Raw genomic sequence first — 24,609 nt, 5'->3', positions numbered from 1 at the left:
GATGTGACTTTGGCACTTGACACGGTCTGGATACAGTCTGTTGCAACTGTAGTATTGGATGTTATCAAAGACTGACAAGGAAAGAAGCTATTTTCTGTCCTCAAATGTGTCCGCGATTTAACAGTCTTTCCTGTATTCTGTATGAGAATGTTCTAGTGCTACTTTGAACTCTGCATTCCCAAGCTGTCAGCTTGGTTTCTACTGTTTCCAGCATAATCCACACGTTTTCTCTTGTACATTTAGTTCAAAGTCCTTAATGGTAGTCTTCAGATATATATTGCATTATGCAGTAGGTCGGTCTCTGTGAGACTAGTCGTTTCAGTATCTACTGTATGTAATGAGACCGCGGCCATTCTTCCCATGTGTTGTCCTTCCAGAGGTGACAGTTGACACTCCCCGCTCCCGGAGGGCAAAATGGACAGAGGAAGCGGCTGTTACGTAATGCTACTTTAGCTGCTAGGGGCAATGTTTTTGCTTCCACAATCTCCAGGGCTTTGGTAGCTTCCATTTGCTCCACAGGGAACTATTATTCTAAGTTAGCCACAACGACAGCTAGCTTTGTAATTAATGATAGCATTGCGAATGATTGAATGGAAATTTCCATTTTACGTCTTAAAAGAGTTGGTTTGACTTGTGAAGTAAGTTTACAATCATACCAAAGAGCACCTGCTTTCGAGACACATATCAGTGACGAAGCACTTCTGACCACCAACCTTTTTTGGTATTTGAGGAAATTTCCATTTGCTTGAACTATAACTAGATGTACCGCAGAGCGGTACAAAATATGACCGCCGCCCAGTCCAGCATCCATTTTTGCCACAAAAAGAAGTCACGCTGAAAGGCCTATATGATTTTAACTGTCTCACTAAATTGCATTATCCACACTCAATTCTCACTGGTATCTGCTAGACAACAAGTACCAAAACATGATTAGTTCATAGATTTCAAATGTAATATTCATTTTATACAACCCCACCTCCATCTTGCCTGTTCATAATTCTGAGAAATTCATGATTGTTTGTGTTATGTTTATGTTATGTGTGTGTGTGTGTGTGTGTGTGTGTGTGTGTGTGTGTGTGTGTGTGTGCGTGCTTGTGTGTGTGCCTGCGTATGTGCCTGTGCATGCAAGCGTACATATGTCTACTGTGTGAGTATGTGTCATAGATTACTGTGAATGTATGTGTGTGTGTATCTGTTTGTGCACATGTGTGCACATGAAATGGGTTAACATGACCCCTGGAGGCAAACATACGGAAAAAAATGGTCATCCTAGGCCCTACAGTTCTCAAGATATTCACAGAGAACTGTGTCTGCTCTACCCTCCTTTCGGGGGGTCCAGTTCAGCGTGGGGGCTACAGATCAAAACGAAAAATGACGGTTCCATGCTATCCATGTGAGGGTACATGCCCACCAAGTTTTGTGTACCCCGGTCTTTCAGTGTCCCGGGAATCCTTGTTGGTGTACGTCACTAAATGTACACATAAATTATTTTATTGTAAGGCCCCCCATGAACGAAAGTACACAAAACTTGGCATGCATTCGGAGGGTGTCATAATGATCCTACACTTTTAATTTCGTGCAGTTTTGACCTTGTCAGCCAGAGATATTGTGATGAAAACTAATTTTTAACTAGGTGGCTCTATACATGAAATAAGTGGTAATGGGATGGGTTGACATGCCCCCTTAAGACCAACATACATAAAAAAGGTGGACCTCCTAGGCCCTACGGTTCTCGAGATATTCACAGAAAACTGTCTCCGGCCACCTACAGGCCAGTTGGGGTATAGTAACATAAATTAATTTATTGTGTGGCCCCCCATGAACGGAATTCCACAAAACTTGGCGTGCATACAGAGGGTGTCATAATGATCCTACACTTCCAATTTCGTGCAGTTTTGACTATGTTAGGTCACAGATACCTTCAATTACAACATCTCATTTTTACTTTTTTGTGTTTAACTAGGTGGCGCTATACATGAAATGAGTGGTTATGGAATGGGTTGACATGGCCCCTTGAGATCAACATGCAAAAAAAAAAATGGTCCTCCTAAACCCTATGGTTTTCGAGATATTCACAGAAAACTGTGTCTGCCCTACCCTCCTTTCGGGGGGTCCAGTCCAGCGGGGGGGCTACAGATCAAAACGAAAAACGATGGTTCCATGCTATCCATGTGGGGTTACATGCCCACCAAGTTTCGTGTACCCCGGTCTTTCAGTGTCCCGGGAATCATTGACGGAAATATGGGCATGCGAAAAAGAAAAAAAAAGAAAAAATCTGACTAAACCTATCGCTGCGCGGCGGTCATAATTAAGTCTGCCCTGACTTGATTAAAACCAACCAGCTTATTGTGGGAAGCAAATATTTTCAACAATACTTGGAGCTACCTCAGTAGAACTGAGATACTGGTGGGCAGATGACAAAATGGGCCCTTTTGTCTTGTGACAAGGACCTTTGTGTTTATGGCAGCATGACAGAGTGTATATTTGTCCCCTAACAGATTCCTGTGATACGTGAGGCTGCAGTCACTGACAATTTAACGCAGGCCCACCCTGTCCTGCCAGGCAAATAGCCGTAACAGCCGTGTATCAACCCACGTAGCCTAAGGAGGACCAGTTTCTGGTGCCATAAAAAACCTGTATGAGCCTCATAAGTCTTGAGTCCACTAGTCGAGGGTAACAGATTGGATTTCCCAAATGCAATGAAAGTAATAGTTTTATGTAACCACCTCAAGGATATAGACCTTGCTCAATATGTCTTACTTCACTGAGCTTATGGATCACTGAGGATGGACAGTGCATAATTGAATTGCTAAGCAGATGATCCATATTTACCCTCTATGTCACGGGCCTGTCATTGAGCAGCCAGGGTGGACGCACAGAGCAGAGATTACGGCTCAAAGTGACCTCTGATCAGAGCTGTCTGCATTAGTTGATTTCATATAAAGGTTTTTTGTTGTTTTCTTAAACCCATATCGATAGCATTAGGTGTTGCGTAATGGCTGTCTGTGTTTGGTTTCAGTTTGGAATTCTAATGAGTAAGGAGCTCTTGCTTTTATTGATGTCATTGCAGAGTCTGTATAGATCCTTTGTGAGTAGTTACACACAAGTGATAAGTGTGGCCTACAGGTATTGCACTTATCTTTCTAGGTATTTCTCACAAAAGCATTGAATGGGCACAGAGATTCCCCGATGACACTCATTCTAGTTTACATTTAATCCCATCCTTATGAAAAAAGCTAACTCTTTCCCCTCAGGGCACTGTCTACACATACTGTATGTGTGTATGCTTTGGTCGGACTGCGGTATTGATGGTGTGCACGTCCTCGGCCCACTCCTCGTGGCTCGGCAGAGAGATAGAGCAGCAGGCTGGCAGTGGGGAGAAGCCAAAGCAAAGTCCTTTCAGGACCACATATCATCTCTGGCCATAGCAACAAAAGAACCAGCACATGTACTGTATCTCATCATTAGTGACCAGCATTGCCACGTGCATCAACAACAGCTTTTTTCTTAATAGGTGATTACTGCACATCTATACGTGCTCTATTCTTAGCAGTCTATTTTTAAAAGTGCTTTGCATCTACAGTATATGGGTTGTATTTTAACAGGCTTTTTGCGTAAATATGTGTCTATTGCATATTGACCAATAAGCACAGAGCAAGAAGTAGAGCAGAAAGCTCAGTGCATAAACTAAGCTGTTTCTGTTGTCCATAGAGGAATGCTTGGGGTCTTGGAAAACAGCATGCATGCCTGAAACAGGGCAGAATAAAGTGAACAGAAAAATATCTGTGGTTCCTCCTGAGACCCGACACTCACATGACACTCACAAAACACAACCAGGGCTGTCAGTGTGTATTTGTATGCTGTGGCACAGGGATACGTGTACTTGTGAAGCACAACAATTAAAAATAGGAAAAAATGAAAGAAGAAATAAGAAGCCAAATGGATATACAGCGAAGTGTGTTAACTGTATTGTCATAGGAATTTGCACATATTGGTTCCGATGAGATGAGGATGGGCTTGACCGTGGGAGATGTGACATGCCAAACACGGAGTGTTGTCAGAGAAGTGTAAATAAATAAATTAAGTAAGCTTCTGTTGTGGCGTTACTCTCTTTGTCAGTCACACGACAGGGTTATCTCAAGGGACTCAGCTGCGAGCGTAAAGTGGGCAAGGCCAGCTTGATGGGCGAAGAGAGAGAGGAGAAGCTCAGAGATCAGTTCTTGTTCATTTGACATGGCTTCATGTAAGTGTCATCTCGGATATATGTCGCCTCTCCAAACGTCTGGTGGGCACATCCGGTCTCTGGCTTATAAAGGCCTTGGGTTGGGTTGGGTTGGGTTGGGTTGGGGGGGGGGGGGGGGGGGGGGGGTTCCATGAAGCGGACTTGATTTCAGTTAAATGTGAGTCTCTGTTTTCCATCTGTGAGGATGACACAACTGCATTATCCTTCAGAGAGAAACAAGGAGCAATGTGAAGCAGAGAGAGGTTGTAAAAATAAAGCCTCTCGAAAGGTTCACAAAGCCACTAGTAATTAATTAAGATTAAATTAAATTCAGATCTGGATCTGCTTATGTGGAACTGGGGGTTCGGTTAAATTGGTTTTAATGAGGATTTTAATTTGCAGGCAATCATTTGTTCTCCCTCTCCCTCCTGTGTTTGTGAGTGGCATATTGCCTACATTGGTCCTAGGTGCCATGTACTTGCCTTTATGCACACTAGATTAACATTACTCATTTTAGTGGAGTTGTAGCTCAGGTGTAGTAGTAGTATCATCAAGGGAATCAGATTACATTACAAAAGCAATCCAATCTAGAGATACTAATTTAACCGTACACCTACAGGAGCATAAATCTCATAAAACTCATTAAATACTGTAAGAGAACGCTTGATTGCGTTGGACAGAAAATGTTTACGCTATGCTTTATGTCAGGCCCTTGAGTATATAGGTTCATTAATATTGAATCATGTTTTTCTCTGAGATGATTCGTCAGGGCGAGGGCATGATACAGGCTGTAAACACAGGGCATGTGTATTTGCAGCTGTGCTGCATATGTTGTTGTAACATAGCCGGACGACACATCATCCCTTTCATTTTGACTTGCGACGTTGTTTACCTCGACACGTTTCCCCATATGCGTGATGAAAGGCCTTGTAGTAAAATTACCAGGATTTATGGAAGGGAGATTGCCTCGATGGCACCTTCCTCCCAGTGTCTGGTTCCAGGCTCTTTAATAAACAGACACCAAGCTCACAGCCCTGCTGGGAACAGTGAGGAAAACATGCCAACCTGGGCCAAGGGATAAAAGGAAAGCTGCTTTTCCTCCCACACCTAGCCTGGGAGCTGTTGCCCAGGCTTTCCCCCCAGTGATTGACAGCAGCTGTCTGTCTTTCTGTCTGTCTGTCTATCTGTCTGTCTGTCAGAGCCAGTCCTCATGAGCAAACGCTTTGATTCATAATATCAACACCATATGGCACAAGGGGGCTTTTGGTCCACATCTGAGCGGTTCATCCATAATCTGGTCACATTAATGAATCCATATTGCTGAGCTCTCTCCTGTTGTGTTCACCACAGGGCCAGATAATGACCCCCGCCTCTTGCGGATGAGTGATTCATTTTCTAAGCGTGTAAGTCAAGGGTCATTGGCGTCCCGCAAAGTGCTCTGAAGAATGGCCGCCAAGCACGGCGCTGCTCATTTGACCTGACGGCGCACTGATTAGGCCTCTCCTTCACCTCAGCCTTTGTGCCGCTGTGAGCGTGTGTTGCCCCAATCACAGTCACGCTCTCTTCCATGTCTTTTCATCTCACAAATGGCACTTCTGCCACCAAATGAAAGAGCCGTCGGTTCTCGAGAGGCCTTTATTATTATGTAGCGGCCGGCTGGAATGGGTAGGTAGATGAATGCACGCCGTCTGGCCTTATCTGTTGTAGAGTGAGCTGATATCTAGAATCTCATGTCCACGGGTTGTTGCTGACCAATATTGACCCAGCTCCTTCAGTACAGCAAGATGGCTTGAGAGGATTTTTTGTGTCGACTGATTTCAGAATTTCATCATATCACAGAGACCTTAACTATACATACAGAGGAGGTGTCTTGAACTGATTTAACCTCAGACTTCTCCCTGCTTTGAGATCAAATAATGTCAGTATGCATAAGAATCTTTACAGAGTATACAAAGAAAGAAGCATGAGCCTCAGGATCCTGTGATTGTAGATAATGGTTGGTATAGAAGATGACTGTTACTGTGGACCATTTGTCAGTGAGGTAGATACTTTTTTGGTAGGTACTAGTTGTTTGATGTTAGTTGCCAGAAATGGCTGATAGTGGGCCCCTTTCGTTGGCGGTAGCCACTGGACTGACCACTGACAACTGATCCCCACCCCACCCCACCCCACCCCACACACACACACACACACATACACACACACCCACACCCACACACCCAGCAGGAGTGTTCTGTGCTTGTGCTGCATCGATGAGTCATAAACTGGAGCCTATTAGCAGGCAGATCCACATCCTCTCAAGCCCACTGGAGGCAGCTTCGGCTTGCACAACATTCCTCAGAGCTCTAGGGTGGGGGTCTGCAGGACAGGGTATGAGTGGGGGGTGGAGGGTGTTCACGGAAAAAAACATTATTCAGTCGGTATGAGTCATGACACCCAAGTCCTTCAGGCAACTCTGATGAGCCTTTGACATGCTGCGCAATTATTTATTTAGCCGCTGATCGTGAGGTTGCATCTCCTACCTCCAGCGCCACCTTGTTTGAATTCAGTGGCGGTGGGTTCCGCTCATTTATCTCCAGACTGCATGAGACAAAGAATGACCCGCCGCTGTGAAAACACCTTAATTGAAAGGTTGAATCAATAACCTTAGTTTATCTTCAAGAAGCCCAGTTTTACAAATCTCAGCATTAATCGACGTGACGCGGCACGACATGTGATAAAAGCAGAAACCAAACAGGCAGAAGAGACAGAAGTGGAGAAGCTCCTCAATCATTCACTCCTGACAGTGTTTACTAAGCCTCATGTAGCTCTTCTCAACCCAAGTCTTTGATGTCTCTTAAAATAGCCACAAATGACAAAGTAATACAAGGCTTTCGTATTAATTATTTATTCCACATGTATGCATCTGTAGGTATTTGTCATAGCCAAGTTACATCTTTCCCCCTTTAAGCATGAGTGAGTAACACTGAAAACAGTCTGTTTGTGCTGTAACAGACAAAAATGGCTTTTTGTTGTTGTGGCAGTTGAGCTTGTGTTTTTGATGCACGCTGCATCATTCTGCAGCAGAGCCAAGAGGAAACTCTTCTGGTTTTATAGTCATGTCATGCCGTTTTGAAGTCTTCACATTTTTCATCTTCTGTTTGGGTCGATATTGTACTTTTATTTGTTAATGTCCTCCACCATTCTCATCTCAAGTGTTGTTTCAGGCCTTTGTTGAGAGAATGAAATTCAAGTATTGGAGATGACAGTGATTCTGTACACATCTGTCCTGTCATTAAAACGTCAAAACTTTTGCTATCTGTTTTTGTACCCCTCTCTATGTTTTCCCTCTAGTACAAGCAAGTAGAGCAGTACATGTCCTTCCATAAACTGCCGGCGGACTTTCGGCAGAAAATCCATGATTACTATGAGCACAGATACCAGGGGAAGATGTTTGATGAAGAAAGCATTTTAGAGGAGCTCAATGAGCCACTGCGAGAGGTAAAAAAATATTACTTATTGCAGTCTTATTGCAGTCTTCCATCTAGTACTATGATACAGAAATGAAATTATTCTGTAAATTACTGTTTGCTATTGTGTCTGTAAATTACAACTCATTTTAGACCTTCATCAAATGGTTGTTTAACTTATTATTTTGGCACCCTGTGAGTCAACAAAGCTTTGTTTGATATCAATGTTTATGTTTGTTTGACATCATTATTTGATTTGAAATACCTTCAGGAAGTTCAATTCAATCATCATCAATGACATCAATTATGAAACACTAATAACACTAATATTTTACCACCCTCTCTCATTACCTGCCAAAAAACCCTCTCTACCTTTGCTTAACTCCTCTCTCAGGAAATTGTCAACTTTAACTGTCGCAAGCTAGTAGCTTCCATGCCTCTGTTTGCCAATGCTGACCCCAACTTTGTGACTGCTATGCTGACAAAGCTGCGCTTCGAGGTCTTCCAGCCCGGAGACTACATTGTCCGCGAGGGCACCATTGGCAAGAAGATGTACTTCATTCAGCACGGGGTGGTGAGCATCATCACCAAAGGGACTATGGGCATGAAGCTCTCCGACGGCTCCTACTTTGGAGGTAGAGTTCAGACCCTAACCCTAACCCTAAATCAGTCTCCTTATGGTCGGTCATGGGGAGACTTAACATAACTTTAATTTGTGAAGAGCCCTAAAATGGGTAATTTTGGTGTTTTTTTTTTTTTTTTTTTTTTTCAACTTCTTTATTTTTCTTTACTTTACTTTATAACAACTATTCGAAGCCTAAGCAATGTTAGCCCCTTAGTGATGTTAGAAAGTCTTTGCCAGTGTGTTTAAAATAACTGTCAGGCAGTGGTGTCCATCTCTTTGGATGTTCCTAGATTTTTAATACGTTCAAATCCTGTTGAACCTTTTGTCACAGATCACAGAGCTCAGACATTCCTCTCGGAGCATTGATTTTCATTCTAGATGCCAGAGGGCTGCCAGGGCTGTATAGCTATAGTAGTATAGCTTAGCCAGGAAATTCTCCCTCAGAGGCTTCAGCCCTCCTTTCAACAGTGAACTTGTGAGCCGGAACCAGCCAACCCGAACCATATTCATCTAAATTCATGGTGCGGTTCTGGAGCCCGTGCAGGTCTCTTCTCCATCTCTAGTGGCTCCTGTCCCACTTTCAGATGGCCCTCAAGAGCATGTGAGCAGAGACCCTGCGATGTTGACCCAGAAAATGGCTGCCATCCCAGTTCCCCCTTCCTCTCTCTCCTCCCAGTCTCTTCAGGCGAGGTCTAAAGGCTTGATTCCTCGCCCCCATTTTTACCTCCCACAGTAGACCAATAGAGCTTAGTGGTATTGCAAAATGTGCCAGCTGCCAACGGGCAGAGCAGAAGAGGAAGAATGCACCACAGGCTGAACATGTGGTCAATTAATAACAGCTAATTAGTGGAGCAGAACGACCAAGACAGCGCAATTTGTAACGTCAACTGTGGAATTCTCTAGCCAAACTCATTGTGTCAGGAAGAGGTAGTCATCCCTTTTTTCTCACTGTAGGCTACAAAAGACCAGTTGTTTAAACAATGTCAGACCCCCCACCCCCGCCACCAACTTTTAATTTCACCAGGATCTAACCAACACACACATATACACACACACACACACACACACGCACACAAGCTTAGCAGAGCACATCGCAGTATGGCTACACTTGTCTTAATAGGATCGGAATGGTAGGTAAGACAGGCTTTGAAAGGTGGTGATTGATTGATGAATGTATAGATGTATGGATTAAGGAATGCTTTGGAAATGGAACACCTAATAGGCTGGAGGATTTTTTTTTCCATCCTGTGACGTGACTTGAGAGCGCTTTGTTGTCAGGGAGAAGTATTGGGGCAAGCGTTAGGGTTAAGTCATAATGACACGCCAGCAGGCAGGCTTCCTGCGCCAGGAAGGGAGGCCATTAATCTTGCCGAGTGTAAATCCCTCATCAGATATTTGTGGCTGCTCAAGACACCCAAGGACAGAAGCCTCATATTGCCTTCTGACTGAAATGCCAATCTTGAGCTTCTGAGTGAAAATTACCCATGACATTATCTCAAATGTAGCAATAACTAGACGCCGTTAAACACACGCAACTTGAAGGTTGCAGTGCAGATCTGACAGCAGCCTATCTATGACTGTCTCTATTGCGTTCGCCAGTGCAGAAGTGTTTTTTTTTAATGAATGAAGGTGAAAAGTAATTGATCAGCCTTGTGATTGTAATCAGTGATATTACTTGCTTCATAAGGAATGGGGGGGGTATGCAATTGTTCCATTGATGATTTGAGAAATATACAAAAGGGACTGAAAAACTGTAAAATGCAAGATGAATGAAATAATTGACTCCGTGTGTGTGTGTGTGTGCTTATCTTATATTGAACTACTGTGCACTTTAGCAATGTGCAATTTTACTGTGCAGTACCTTTGTGTGACACAGCCTCCATTCCTTTTCGTGTGGCTTCTGCACGAGCATGCACAACATGTCTCAGAGAGCGCAGCTTCTAGCCAAGATTGCCCATTCACTTGACTGCACCTGTTTTTTGCCCAGCACCCCAGGCTGTACGTAAGGGTTGCCAGAGAAATTAACATGAGGAGCGCACCCAGACATTTCCGCAAACTCAATAAATGATAAGCTGAAAGTGTCTGACTAAAAGTGGAGGATTAAGACACATACAGTAGGCATTCGCTGAGGGAGATGAGGGGAGTGCCAGGATAAAAGACAGCACTGGTTACCAAGACAACACTACATCACACAGAAAAGTTCCAACCTCTCTTTGAGTGAACCTCGGCATTTTTCGTAATGATATCTCATCAGTAGTTTGCCTTCATTCTTTCAATTGTCAAATATATCTGAGTGGAGTGATTCAGTTGTATTGACTGAGACAGTGAAGTGAAAATCCATATCAATGTTCTTGAGTCATTTCAATATCAAATCGCAAGCTGAAGTACTGTAGGCAAGATTTTCCTGTGAGTCCTTAAGTCTAAGTTTAAAACAGAATATATTTTTCAGTTAATGTGCTGCATTATTACAGCAAAAATAGTTCCTCCTTGACTTTTTAACTCGAGTTATAGTTTTGATTATATTTTTTCCCTTGAGTGCAAAAAACCTGGTGGCTGCTCCAAAAGAAAATGGACCATCATTAGGCGGAGAGAGAGAGAGAGCTTGTATCAGCAGCTTGTGTTTATGCATTTGGCCTTCCAAGGACATGATGTCTAACAAAGCGTGATTCCTGGGGGTAGACTCACAGTAACTAAAATTATACATCATAACATACAACAGTCTACGAGGGAAAGGGGTCTGGGTCAGTTATTCTGCACATTCTGTCCACTGCACTCTGGGCTGAAAACTTCTTGTGAGTGGGCCTCACTTTGTGTCTGTTTTCTCTGTCGTCTGTCCCCCACACACACGCGCGTACGTCCACGCGCTTGTAGAGATTTGTCTGCTGACCCGCGGGAGACGAACGGCGAGTGTCCGTGCCGACACCTACTGCCGCCTCTACTCGCTCTCGGTGGACAACTTCAACGAGGTGCTGGAGGAGTACCCCATGATGAGGCGGGCCTTCGAGACGGTGGCCATCGACCGGCTCAACAGAATAGGTACAGTAGGCCTTACAGTATGAGTGCTATGGTCATCTGACAAGCCTTTAAAGACACAGAAGACAGGTGGCTTTAAACACCATGTTCTATTCTCTACATCTAACTAACTTATGCATTTATTATGTATACAGACCTTACTGTTCTGTAACTGACCCTAGGTAGATGGGTCAGGCCCTTGAGTTGTGGATCTGCTCGAGGTTTCTTCCTATATGTATCCCCAATTCTAGGGAGTTTTTCCTCGCCCCTGTTACTCATGGGTCTTCTCTTATTCTGTAAAGCGCCATGAGACATGTGTAATGTTTTGGCACTCTATAAGTGAAATTCAATTGAAAATGGAAAAAGAAGTCGTCCCCATATCCTGCGTGGAAAATTACAGCGAAATCTTCAGAAAATGGAGCCAAAAAGAGCTGCATACAAATGTGTGGCTTTATGCTGCTGTGTTTACACTACGGCACCGGCATGGAGATCACCTAGAGTGTAGAAAGGATGTCATCAGGCAGAGTGTATCATTTGCTAAACAGAGCAACCCCCTCCTACCCACCCTCTCCGCACACACACACACACACACACACACACACACTTCAGCTTCCCTCAAGGTCAGCGCTCCGCTGAGGTCAAATGCGGCCACATAACACGCCAGATGTTTACAAAGGAGCGTGATGCATGCATCTGCCACCTGCACACGGTTGCCATGGAAGCCACATTAGATCAATTAATTTCCTGGGTTCCAGGGGAGGGGAGGGGGGCGGGGGCTTGGCTGATGAAGTGTGTGCAGCTTCCGCTCCTCTCATTGTTTGTGTTTGAACCCACAACACAGCAGTCCGTGTTCCTGTTTAATAGCCCGCAGATATGAAATGTTTGAGCTAGACAAGGCAGTGCAGCTCAAACAAATGTTTATGTAATAAACAGAATGAAAGGGTGTGTCAGTGTTAATTGGGTTCATATTATCTGAAAAGGTTAGGGTGATAGTAAACCGTAGAGAATAATACTTGACAAGGAAATAACAATTCAAATAGAAAAAAACAACTGTAACCAAGAACGATTCAATTCCGACATTCTAAAATGTGGTCTTTCTCCTCAGATTGAAATGTAACCGCAGTACTTTTATACTAGAATGAAAGCAAAGTTTTTCTATTTCCTTGTAACTTATTCTACGTCTTGAACAACTAATATGGACCTCTTCGAAGTCCACTTCTTCACCGAGGCAGCCCTAGCCCTAGAGCCCTAGCTAGCTTACTTGAGCTCCATTGTGGCTCTCTGTCCCCATTCAATGCTATTCTGGTGCCATTCTGGATCAGTCACTGACTCACTGTCACTCTGGGTACAAGTGGACTTTCCCCGAAAAAAAAAAAAAACTTCAGCAAGGACAGAACAATGCAGAGCAAGAGCTGACTGTATTTGTGTGGGTGTGGCGCCTAAATGAAACAATCCCGAAGAGAAATAACGACGGAGTGCAATTTGGCAACGATGAGAAGCGCTGTAGCACAAAATAAAGCATGAACACAAAAAAGTGTAGAGGACTAAATTGAGCATCAATTATGCCCATTATTGATGTGTTGCGGCTAAGCGTTATTGACGCGCTGGAGAGCCGGGGAGATGGCTGTTGGAGATGGTCCTCAGATGTGGCCCCTGCTATCTGCACGGGGCCCCCATGATGAAGGCAATTTCGGCTGCAAATTGCTTTCTGCCAGCAGAGGCTGAGAGGCCGTGAGGCGCAGAGGCTGACGGGCCAGAGGCACATGCTCCCCCACCTCCCCGCATCACAGCTAATGTGACTCAGCACAAAGCAGCCCACTCAACCTCCCAACCCTAACACCCCCACAGGACACTAAGTGTGTGTGTGTGTGTGTGTGTGTGTGTGTGTGTGTGTGTGTGTGTGTGTGTGTGTGTGTGTGTGTGTAATGGGCGAGATGGAGAGCAGAAGTGTTTTGTGTGGAGTAAGTTGGTGCAGCGGAACAGAAAACAATGGCTCCCAAAAACTGCCCAAACAGCAGCCCATGCGGAAACAGACCCACAGCAGATGTGGCTCTGACCCACTCTTTAGTAAGCCGTTGTCTGTGTGCTAATTATACTCTGGTAAACACAACATAAACAAAGCCTATGCATTCTCACACATGCATACATGTATGTGTGGGAAAGTAAAACATATCTACTCCCATAAATAATGGATTCCTATGCATGAACACAAAGGGGAGTATCCCTGCACCCTGAATGTAAATTTAATCAGGGGCTTCCAGGTGGACAAACATGTCTGTCCTGATCAAGTGAATTGGGTCTGGCAGAGGAGGAGAGAGTGCTGTTTTATCCAGTTATTTCTTAAAAATTCAACCATGTCTTGTGGTTTAAATATTTGACTTGCAGTAAGGAGACTTGCTTGAATATTACCTGATTTTAAAGTGGCCATGATGTAAGTGATGATGATTCAAACTGTACCACCAAAGAGGTGTACAGCTAGCTTATAGTTACCCAGTTCCAGCAGCAAAGTGTTCCTCTTTTCAGACTTTTTTAATGTGATGTATTTTTAAGATGCTGCTCACATTGTACTTTTCAAAAAGTCTGTCTTGTATTGTGAAAGGTCTTCTATTAATGGGATTAACAGTCATTCATTTTTTATTTCTTTTTAATTTACAGGCAAAAAGAACTCGGTCTTAATGCACAAAGTCCAGCACGACCTGAACTCTGGGGTCTTCAACAACCACGAGAACGAAATGATTCAGGAGATCGTGAAGTACGACCGTGAGATGGTCAAGCAGGTGGACCTGCAGCGTCCGCGGGCCATGTCCATGACGTCCTCCCTCCAGGGCGGGAGCATGTTCGCCTCGCCCTCCTCCAGCGGCCAGCCCTCGACTGGCTCCGCCATCGCCACGTTACAGCAGGCCGTGGCCATGAGCTTCTGCCCCCAGATGGCCAGCTCGCTGGTGGGGCCCGGCACGCTGCAGTCCCCCCGCATGGTCAGGCGCTTCCAGGTCCTGCAGAACGTCTCCAGCCCCGTGTCGTCCCTTCCGCTTCAGGCCGGACAAGGGCAGCAGCAGCAGCAGCAGGCCACCAACCCGGCTCTTTCCGGTGGGGCGTTCGCCTCGCCCGCCCACAGTCCCCTGGCGTCGGCGGGCAGGACTTTCCAGTACAGCTCCAGCCCTGTGGGAGGCGGCGTGCTGTCGGGGTCACAGCTCTCGCTGGTCCAGCAGCAGCAACACGCGCCTAGTCCCACGCACCGACCCACTGTCCACCGGCGGAGCACGCACTCCTTACAGGACACCCGGGCGCTGTCTGCCTCACAGCTCTCCCTCCCCCACGACGGCAGCATCGGCGGCGGCATCGGCATCATGGGTCTGGGCATGCAGCCGATGGCGACTGCGGCAGCCCCCAGCCCCCCCCAGTCCACGCGGGTCTCCTCCACATCCATAGGCCCTCTGCCACTGGCACAGGCTGGACTGGCTGGACCCATGGTGTTCAGGAGCACTGTGCCCCAGAGGATGGCGCTGACCCATCAGATGTCGGTGGGGGCCTTCCCGCCGGCCGCCCTGCCCCCACTCAGGCCTGCCCCGTACGAGTCTGGACTGCCCAAGAAAGACTCCATAGTCAGCCTCCCAGAGACGGAACAAATAAGATCAAGGCTATCTTCCAATTTGTGACCTTGAGGAGGGAGACTTTGTAGAACAATGTGTTTTTTTTTTTAGGATGGGGAGCTTTTCTGACCTCCTAATAACTGACCTCCGCCCTTCCACGCCCCACCTCTTTCTCCTGTGACCCATGGACTCCTCTTTGAGAATGTATAAGAATGTGTGCGAGTGAAACTGGAGAATTGCGCAGGAAAGTGGAGACAAGACCAAGCAGCAACAGTATACCGATTCACACTACTGGTTCACACAAAGTCTGTACAATACAACGCTGGGATGTTTCTGTTTCCACACACACACAGGCAAAAACGTAGACATGGCGTGTCCTTCTGTTGCCCTCCTGTTCGCTTTCTTTGCTGTTTGCTGTAGTCTCCACTTCACTGTATGTACAAGATCTCATAGGTGCAGTTCAACGATGCAAACTTTGCATGAGCTGGGACTAATGAAAAATCAGGGAGCTCTTTCTGTTGACAGTGACCTAAACAGTTTGTGTTTGGGGATTTTCTTGTTTCTCTATAAACTGTAAATCAGATTTAATATGTAACAGTAGCTGGTTTGGAAATGTGTCATGTAGAATCTAGGTACATGGTTCAACCAAATATGATCAATAATAATCAAACCACAAAAAGGTGTCTTTTCAACTAGTCTCACCCCATTACATTTTCTTCAGACCAAAGGAAGGTGGCGTGTAGTGAGTCTTAAATCAGAACAATGATGGAGCCAACGTAAATGCTTTAAAATAGCCTATAAGACGACTTTAGAAGCCATATGTGTGTGCCATGCATGTGCACCTTTCTTCAAACATTTCTTATTTTTTCTCCTGACACTTTGTGTCAATCTCACACATCAAAAAAGTTTCAAATATATTTCAGATATTTAAAAGATATTTACATCAAATGCTCTCTACAAATAACATTGACTTAAAACACAGCTGAATTCTAATACCAGATGGCAGATTGAGACCCTTCCCATACAGTGTTCACTCCATGTTGGATCTGAATGAGTTAAGATGCGGATGACTTCCAGTGTGGTGTTAAAAATGGCTATGTGATGTTCTGAATGCTACTCTAAGCAGCTCCTCCAAAGTTGCCAGTCTAGCAACGCTCTCTGCACAAGCTGAAACATCCGAACTCCCCATTTCTCTTTTGACCAAAACAAAAAAAGCATCCCTCCACAAATCCTTAGGGTGTGTGTTGATATAGGCTTACCACTATAATTACTTTTCCATTTTTTTATTATTTGTATTATTATTATTGCAAATGTGCTATTTGCAAATGGTGCACTGCCAATGATTACCTGTCGTCAGTGGACTGGGACTGTGGCGGAGAGCTTTAGGATCCATCAGAGATGGTGTGGCTTATTATAATCCAGCGCTGTCCCTACCGAACCCCACCTCAGTCCTGCCTCTCTTCATTACCCCTCATGAACTCCCCTGATTGACTCCGCATAAACAGCCTCCTGATTCGCTTTCAGCGCCTCCGCCCCGTCGCCCTTCGTTATGCCGTCACTTCTCCAAACTCGTATGTCTGTCCTACAAACTTATTTTCAGTGAGTATGTCTGTAAGATTGCTTTTGGAATTGATGCAAAAGACTGAGTCTGTGGAAAAGGAGGTTATAATGGCAATAAAATAATAAGATTGTTAGGTTCTTAATATTTGAAAGGGACCCCAGGTGGGCTTGTACTGTATGTCTCATGTGCATCAAATAAATTGCTTTAAGGCTGTTCTGAAGATAGCTATTTCGACAACAGTCAATACAAAGTGTCAACACACCCCATGCTTTACTTAAGAAAGAGAGAGATATGCATACACTTTTAATGATAAAAGTGGCCATGAATTACAAGTACAAAATATTTTACCATTTTCAATGGTGACCAGGAATCAGATATGTGTGCACAGTAAAGGTTTATTTATCTCCTTGGCTGTGTGAGAAAACAATGTAGTCTTCCCCTTAAAGGGGCCGCCGTTAAGAGACAATGTAGTCTTCCGTAGTCTGCCGTTAAGAGACAAGCTGCTTTTCCTTCTTGTCTTTCATCTCCTTCTTTCCTTTCCCTTCCTTTTGCCAACTTCTATGAAATGTGTGGCCCTTCCTGCAGCAATAACGTGGCCCTTCTTAACCCCGGTGATTTCCGGTGCTATGCATTTGTTCCTGGCTCAAAAATACCTGTGCAGTCTCTGTATGGGCTGCACCTCATTCGGTACAATGGATTTACAGCAGGCTGCTGACGCCTGCCCAACATTGAATTTCTTTACCATGCCCTGCCATGCCAACACATTAGAATGACTATGAATGGATTTATATTCAAAGCCAGGTCGGTTTGTGTCTCATAATATGCAGGAGGTCACTGAATAATTTATGTTAATAGAGCTTTGCATTGTCTGATCAGATTCAGCGTACGTTTCTAATGTATGGATTACATGAAGCGTAATATGCAAAACATGACAATTATGGGAAAATGCGCAAAGAAAATAAACATCTATTATTTACATGTTTCTTATGTAATGAAGTAAGCATATTTATATTGTGCAGACTTGAAAGTGCATTAATGATTTGAAACTAACAAAACAAGTTTAAAAGAAAACATGACAACAAATATGAGCAGTCTGGCACAGTTTACAGAATGCAGTACATCCAAGATATTTATAGAAAATATATAAAGCATATTTGTACTATTTGAATCTAAAGTGCAAGATAAGACCTTCGCCTGTCCTTCACAATTTCTAGTAACTGCATTTTATTCATAGCGAGAATTCCATTCTTGGCCTAAACATGAATAAATGAACACCTGTTCCCCCAGAGAACAGTTCTAGATAGAACAAACACATTTCTCACATAAATGATGTATAAACTGTTATCTATCAAACCACCTGTAAAATACAAATCATACAATGATTTTGCAAAAACTAAAAGCTTTCCCAAAGGTCTCAGAGACTGCTATGGGTTAATGCTCCTCTTCTTAAGTACATTCTTACTGTGTGTGTGTTATCTCTTTTGAAACTCTTTGGGATTTTGGGGACCTTTTTCCCTGCTTGACACAAACTAAGACCTCAAAACCAACCTCAAAAGTTCCACTTCTGAAGTTTGAAATGCTCAGAATAAAACAACTCCATGCATGCCCATATGTTTTGTGAAGGACACTTGTAACTTTATAATGTATTTCTACGTTAATTAAGACCCTAGGATTAAGACAGACACTAATAATTCACAAAAAAACATCTTTCCGTGCTTTAGGGTGACGTGGAATGATGCAGTCTCTCTCAGTGTTGTTTTCCTGTGGCAGGACTAAATTAGTACTACTGATTAAAGATGAGCGTGCAACGTCTGACAAATCAGCTCGAGTGTGGATTAGTAAAGGCCAGAACATAGATTTCATGCTGCCAAGCCTCGCAAATGAAACAGTCAGACACTGCTCGAGGCGACCAATGATCTGAAAATGTGTCTCAGGCAGAACACTGCAAATGAATGAAGACCATCCACAGAGGCCCAAGCAGTAGGGACCTGCAGCATCTCATTATCCCATAGCTTTATTATTCTGTTCTTTCAGTTGTGATGAAATTCATACCGGCAAAAAAGCCTGATCTGATCCATACTGCTGTGTCAGTATGGATGTTCTGCCCTATTTCCAGTTCATAATAGGGAATCTAAAAAGCTAGCAAATGCAACTCATATATAATATAATGATGATATTAAACCTGAAATAGACTGCAGATTGACACAGGGCAAAAACCACTCCATTCTACCTTTGCCTTGTGGTTATCGCAGCACTAACACAAGCTGCCCAGTGACCAAACAATACCAACAAACTAGTTGGGGGTCATTATGAAGAGTCACTGAATGAGATCTCTTAGATCTGTTGTAATTGGATCTCTTATTAATTTGATAAAGCAGTCTTCTTTTTCAATGTTGATTTTGTTGTTTGATTTTTTTTTGTTTTTTGTTGGTGTCCAACATACATTCTCAATCATGGAAGAATGTTCATTTGAAAGGGCTGATAAAACAGAACAAAGCTTTTTTTAATGTAATGTTTTTATACATTACATATGTTAATGAGTGGTTTTCCTTTGTTGGTCTAGTATGTAAACATCTCCCAGGAAACAATCAATGAGTACAAAGAAAATGGTTTGGAGTATGTTTGATGTCTGCCGTCTTGGCGCATGTGTACTCTATTGATCTTTTGTGTACAGTTGCATTCAAGGACTGTGTTGGTTCCATTTGCAAACAGCAAATGTTGACATTGAGAAAATGGGAGAGATTGAAAAAAACGCCATACTCAATAATAACTGAAAAGACTCTGAGCACAAATCAATTACCCCTTCATTGAACCCTGACATGGTATCACATCACACTGGAAGCTATTTTGTAGAAGCTATTTTGAGAAATACAACCAAGTCTTTTCCTGAATTAAATCATTCACTGAAAATTATATCAGCATATCAGCTCTTAGGACCGTATTCTTCCATACACTTCAATCAAAAAAACTACAGACTTTTCAGCCTATGCACATTCTGCTTTTGATTTAAGTGTGTCACTTTCATGCCATGAAGTCAATTACACCTTCAGGAGGAACTACCCCAAAATCTGGGCATTTGTTATGTTACTGTGGCATTAGTTATGTGCTATTCTCCCCGACTTTTAGTCCTGTACTACAAGGCAAAACACTATATCACTGTTGAAATTGGCAGTATAGGCCGCTTACATCATTAAACATTATACAACACCTGTGTTGTAGATTATGAACATACATTAAGAATAATGCAATATCCAAATGTCAATTTTAGTTGTTGTTGGCAAAGTATCAGTTTACTTGATTACTATTGAGTGTTTAATAGGCTACATGGCACAATATAGGTGGGCCACACATTATTATAAATAGAACTCTGGGGAAATGTGTCATTTAGTTAATTAAAATAGTTTATGTGATGAAACATATGTTTTCACTCGAGGGGGATTGGTGTCATTTTCAGAATCAAAGTGTGGTTTGTGTTTTCCGTGGATTTGAATAGCATTCATCAAGTTTATGAGAAAGTCCATGTCCCACCTTTTTGCAACAGCCAAAATTAATTCTGAAGCTATGTGCTGTGAGTATGTTTGGAGAGCTCAGGGAAGAATGTGCATAACTCGTAAGCGCATAAGTGCTCAACTGGATGCATGTAAAAAAAGATTTACTGTAATTTCCTGACTATTAAGTGAGGTTCATACATTGATTTTGCCAAATTTCTTCAGCTATGAGATTAATACATGGGGGCAGGCTATAGGTGAGAATGCATTATTTTCTTCATTCTTCTTTATGATGAAAGCATGAACTGGATCTGATTCATTGGGCATTGGACACTGCGGTTAATACAAGGGTGCATTTTTTTTAAATATTATTCGCATAAAACACTTTCCTGCGGTTTATACACAACGTGGCTAATACACAGGAAATGACAACAGCCAAAATGAAGCTACTGTATGTGCTGTGAGTGTGGAGTGCTTAGGGGAGAATGCACGTAACTCGTAAGTGTGTAAAAAAGGACTTACATGAATGGGAGAATACTGCCCCTATTGCATGTTGTTCCAACATTGTGATCAAGGCCTTTTTATTTTAAGATTTCTTAAGTGACCAATTGCACACCAATTATATTGTACTGTACATAAAGTACATAACTAGTGCCTAGTATACCTAGATTCTACATAGTCTCCTTTTTGTGTTTGTGGCTGTAAAATGCAATATCCTCAGACTTTGTTGTAATTTATATTCAATTGCAATACATTGAGAAGGAGTCAAATAAAATAAACAAAACATTTCAGTCATATTTCTAATGAAATCCTCCCGGACACTATATTCATAATAATGATCACAGCAAGCCTTGAAAAGATATTTGTGTGAAAGCATTACTGCAAATAAAATCATCTTTGAGTCTCGGTTCAATTTACATTTTTCATCAAAGCCGATGGTTGAAAAAAAAGCATTACAGAGAACAGCCTGCTTTCTCACAAGACCGCTTCAAGGTCAGGATCCACTCAGATCTACTGGTCTATGTCTCATGCACTACAAATGTGATTGGATAGAGCCACTGGTAAGCCTTTAAAGCTTTGATGAACTAATATTCGTTCATGCAATACCTATGAATTTACTATTACATGAGGTTACTATAAACTTCAGTATTCATGAATAAACAGATTATAGGTTTTTGTACCTCAGAAAGTTTAGTGAACCTAGATTACCACCTACTGCATCAGTTTATTTTTTGTTAATGCAAACATGCACCTATCTCCATTTTCCCCATTACTTTTAATGTGGGTATAGACCCACAAAGCAAGACAAAATGGAGTCACGGTCCCTCCCACCTCCCTCCCTCCGTCATCTCTTGATATTTCATGTGGCCGCTTGGCCAGCGGGGTCCTCACAGCCAGGCTCCGTGGTGTTTGGGACAAGGGCGAGGCCTCCATCTGGCAACATCAGAGACAGCTCAAGGTCAGCTGAAGGACAGGCTACTCGGAGGCCACCCTGGGCTGCTCCTTCCACCCACACCCACTCCCTCTGTGTGTGCTTGGCATTGATCCCGGTGCCATCCCTTCTACAGAGAGCCCGACACTCTGCGGGTCGTCGGGTTAGGAGATACCACCCTACTCTCTGCTTGAGTCCCCATGCCCGGTTCCCTAATCTTCTCCACGAGAACCGGAGAGGACTCACACTCACACACTCACTCTCTCTAATCACACACGCTGGCTGGCACATGCTGCGTCTTTTTAAAAACCCTCTCGGTGACCGCAAACATCGACACGCTTGAGCCGCACTGTGACACTTTCTACCGCAAGTTCCCAAAGCTTGCCTCTGGTGAACGCTAGCTTTCCTGGTATTCTCCAGTGGGGATTCATGTGCTCAGAGTCAATGTTGCTTTTCTGTCCAGACATATTTCTGCGATTTAGTTCATTTTACATTACACACACACAGTGCCAGAGGCTTGGCCCTTTATGATATTTCTTAGTCATGAGAGAAATATAAATGCTATTTGCCAGACACGAGAGGGAGAGAGAAGAGAGAGTGAGAGAGAGAGAGCGACAGAAAGATGGTCATTACCATGGTAAAGGTCTGCTGAGTAGCAGACAAAAGGGCTCTTGAAGGCAGAATAAGGGCACAGAAAATCATCTCCCAGAGGACCAAGGACAAGGACAGAGAGCAAGCAGGGCACACACACACACATACATATAATGCCAACATTCATGCGCAGAAACACCCCCCCCCCCACACACACACACACACACTAACTCTAATCAGCCAGGTCCATTTTCTGGGAATGACTTGTGTAGCCATGCAAGGGACTCGGCTGCTGAGGTTTCTCCTCCTCCATTACAGTTAGTCACTCTTCTGACTTGATGCATACAGACACATCATTTTCACCCCACCCTTGTGTTTTTGATGGGGGGTAGCTAGGTGGGAGGAAGACTCCCCTCTCAGTCAGACGGAAAAATCAATAGCTGGCTGGCTTCATCCACATCCACAAACACTTCAGGATGTTTACTCTCATCATTCTGCTGCTCTTCCCTGTTTTATTTTTTTATTTGGGCCTCCCACACAGAGCCTACTCCTCTGCTATTTCCTCACCATTAAATAGTTCAGTTCTTCACTCTAGAGGGGAAAAAAGCAATACCGGCATCCACAGGCTTTCATTGACTGGACTCCACTTAATCTCGTCTTCAGAGCCCCCCCTCCCTCGTTCTACCAACGGGGGTAGTTTGACGCAGCAAACATCAGTCTCTTATGCATTACGCCTTCACAGACGCAGGCTGAGGAGGGGGGGCGTGGGGTGGGAGGGCCCCCTCAGTGGTTCAATCCTGATTGGCACCTGCATGAGTCAGTGATATTGATTGCAGAGCTTAAAACTCCTAATATCCAACTCGCTTACTCACACTGAGCACAGGAACAACAGAAGAGAGTTCTTCCTCCTCCTCCTCTTCTGATTGAGTGAAAGCTAATATATGCGCCATAGGTGGAGGAGACTCTTACATTATATGCTGCAAGCACCAACATCCCCCCCCCCACACACACACACAGGACTGGAAATGAATGGTTGATTGCTGAGTGGGTTGTCCTTATCAAAGGGCAGGTAAACATCTCAGTGGAGAAACTCCCACCCACAGCCATTTACACTGATTAGTTAATACGTGGAGATGTTAGGGAACGGGTCTTAAGAGACCAGCATTAAACCATCCCCCCCTCACAGCTGAGTGAAGCAGAAGGATGAAAGGACGCATCACAGACTGGCTAAGATGCACGTATGGACGTTTTAACAAAACATAATGTTGATAGATCTCCACTGAAGAAACAGATGTGCACCTGAATCTCATTAGTGCAAAGAAACTACAAAACTATTCTTTTTTTTGTAAATGATGTTGATTTTGTTAAATGATTAAATGATTTTGTGAACGGTTTATTCTTTTAACACCATGTATAATTTGTACAATACATTACAATCAACATACACATTATTCCACTTCAAAATATAACTCCATGGTATAATTCAACATAAAAAAAAAATGACATGTATAAAATATGTATCCATACTTCCACTGAAGTGCTTACAGTTTTGAGTTTTCACAGACTGTCCAAACTTTCTTATTCACAGGTCCACAGAAGTTTCAGTGCGTCTGACTGAGTAGCTAACGGACAGACTGGCGAGTGGGAGTGTCGGTCTGGGCTCCGGAGGCCTCCGCTCCACGCTGGAAATGTCAGGACGGGCACTGGACTCCCGGCCAGCTGCGGATCGATGGGAGTGGGCTTCACGCGGCTAATCGCCCCGGCGTTGATGGGGTGCTGGGGCGAGCCGATCACAGTCCTGCGGGGAGCGCACACACACACGGCCCGGTGTCCCACAGCTACACACACACACACCGGCTCCAAACCACCCCAGCTCACCTGAAGCTTGCACCGCACCCCCCGCCTACACACAGACACACACACTCCTCACCGCCTCTGCTCACGCTTGGGTGATGATGGGGAGGTTAAAGGAGATCGACAGATACAAGAAAAAAAACAACAAAAAAAACCTCCCAGAACAGCGTGTACGCATCCCGTAAAGCATGCGTAATCAGTCACACATACACACACTCACACACATGTTTATAAAAAGTCTCTGAGGAAATGATACTATGACCATCATACAGAAGTCCAAGGTAGTAGTCAGTGGCCATCTTGCCTCTCTGAGGCACTGGGTTCTGTGCGTCCGCCTGCTCCGTGAGGCTTACACGTGAGGATCTGTGTGCTCCCTGATCAATGTGCAGTGGCCAGAGGGAGACGAGCCCACTGTCCTGTCCATCTCAGCCATGGTTCTCACACTCATCCAGCTCCATTCACCCCTCAGCTAAAGAAGTATGTGGACTCCTTCACATGCTCCAGATTGAAATCACCTACATGGAAGAGAGAGAAAGAGGAGTCTTTTAGCTTCGAAACAACAACCAGTAATACAACACTGGCGGAAAAAAACAACGTCCCTGTTGTTTTACCCACAGCAATTCTCGATGGCACACACACACACACCACACACACTTCTTTTGACTCCACAAACTGCTGGTGTCTTTCCAGCTGAATCTGGGCCCAGTTCAATCACGCGGGCGTCTGTGTGAGAGAGAGAGAGCTGACGCTGAGACTGAGACTGACACTGGGGACTGGCCTCGTCT

At 44.0% G+C, this 24,609-nt stretch overlaps 2 protein-coding genes across 4 annotated transcripts in view; one reads left to right on the top strand and one right to left on the bottom strand.

Annotated features, from left to right (window-relative positions):
• Positions 1–17,524, top strand: part of hcn2b (hyperpolarization activated cyclic nucleotide-gated potassium channel 2b) — a 34,958-nt gene extending 17,434 nt beyond the window's left edge. For both annotated transcript variants that reach the window (XM_042056486.1, XM_042056485.1), the window contains 5 exons: positions 7,556–7,702; positions 8,066–8,306; positions 11,168–11,332; positions 13,964–16,926; positions 16,960–17,524. In XM_042056486.1, the coding sequence (XP_041912420.1) occupies positions 7,556–7,702; positions 8,066–8,306; positions 11,168–11,332; positions 13,964–14,964 (1,554 nt within the window). In that variant the 3' untranslated portion in view covers positions 14,965–16,926; positions 16,960–17,524. The remainder of the gene's footprint in view (positions 1–7,555; positions 7,703–8,065; positions 8,307–11,167; positions 11,333–13,963; positions 16,927–16,959) is intronic.
• Positions 17,525–23,347: 5,823 nt separating this feature from the next.
• The window catches only part of polrmt (polymerase (RNA) mitochondrial (DNA directed)), an 84,853-nt gene continuing 83,591 nt past the window's right edge, over positions 23,348–24,609 (bottom strand). For both annotated transcript variants that reach the window (XM_042056483.1, XM_042056484.1), the window contains exon 22: positions 23,348–24,339. In XM_042056483.1, the coding sequence (XP_041912417.1) occupies positions 24,290–24,339 (50 nt within the window). In that variant the 3' untranslated portion in view covers positions 23,348–24,289. The remainder of the gene's footprint in view (positions 24,340–24,609) is intronic.

This window comes from Alosa sapidissima, chromosome 12, assembly GCF_018492685.1.
Source record: "Alosa sapidissima isolate fAloSap1 chromosome 12, fAloSap1.pri, whole genome shotgun sequence".
Taxonomy (NCBI): Eukaryota; Metazoa; Chordata; class Actinopteri; order Clupeiformes; family Clupeidae; genus Alosa; species Alosa sapidissima.
Note: the sequence above shows the minus strand (reverse complement) of the source record. Positions and strands in the feature narration are given on the sequence as shown.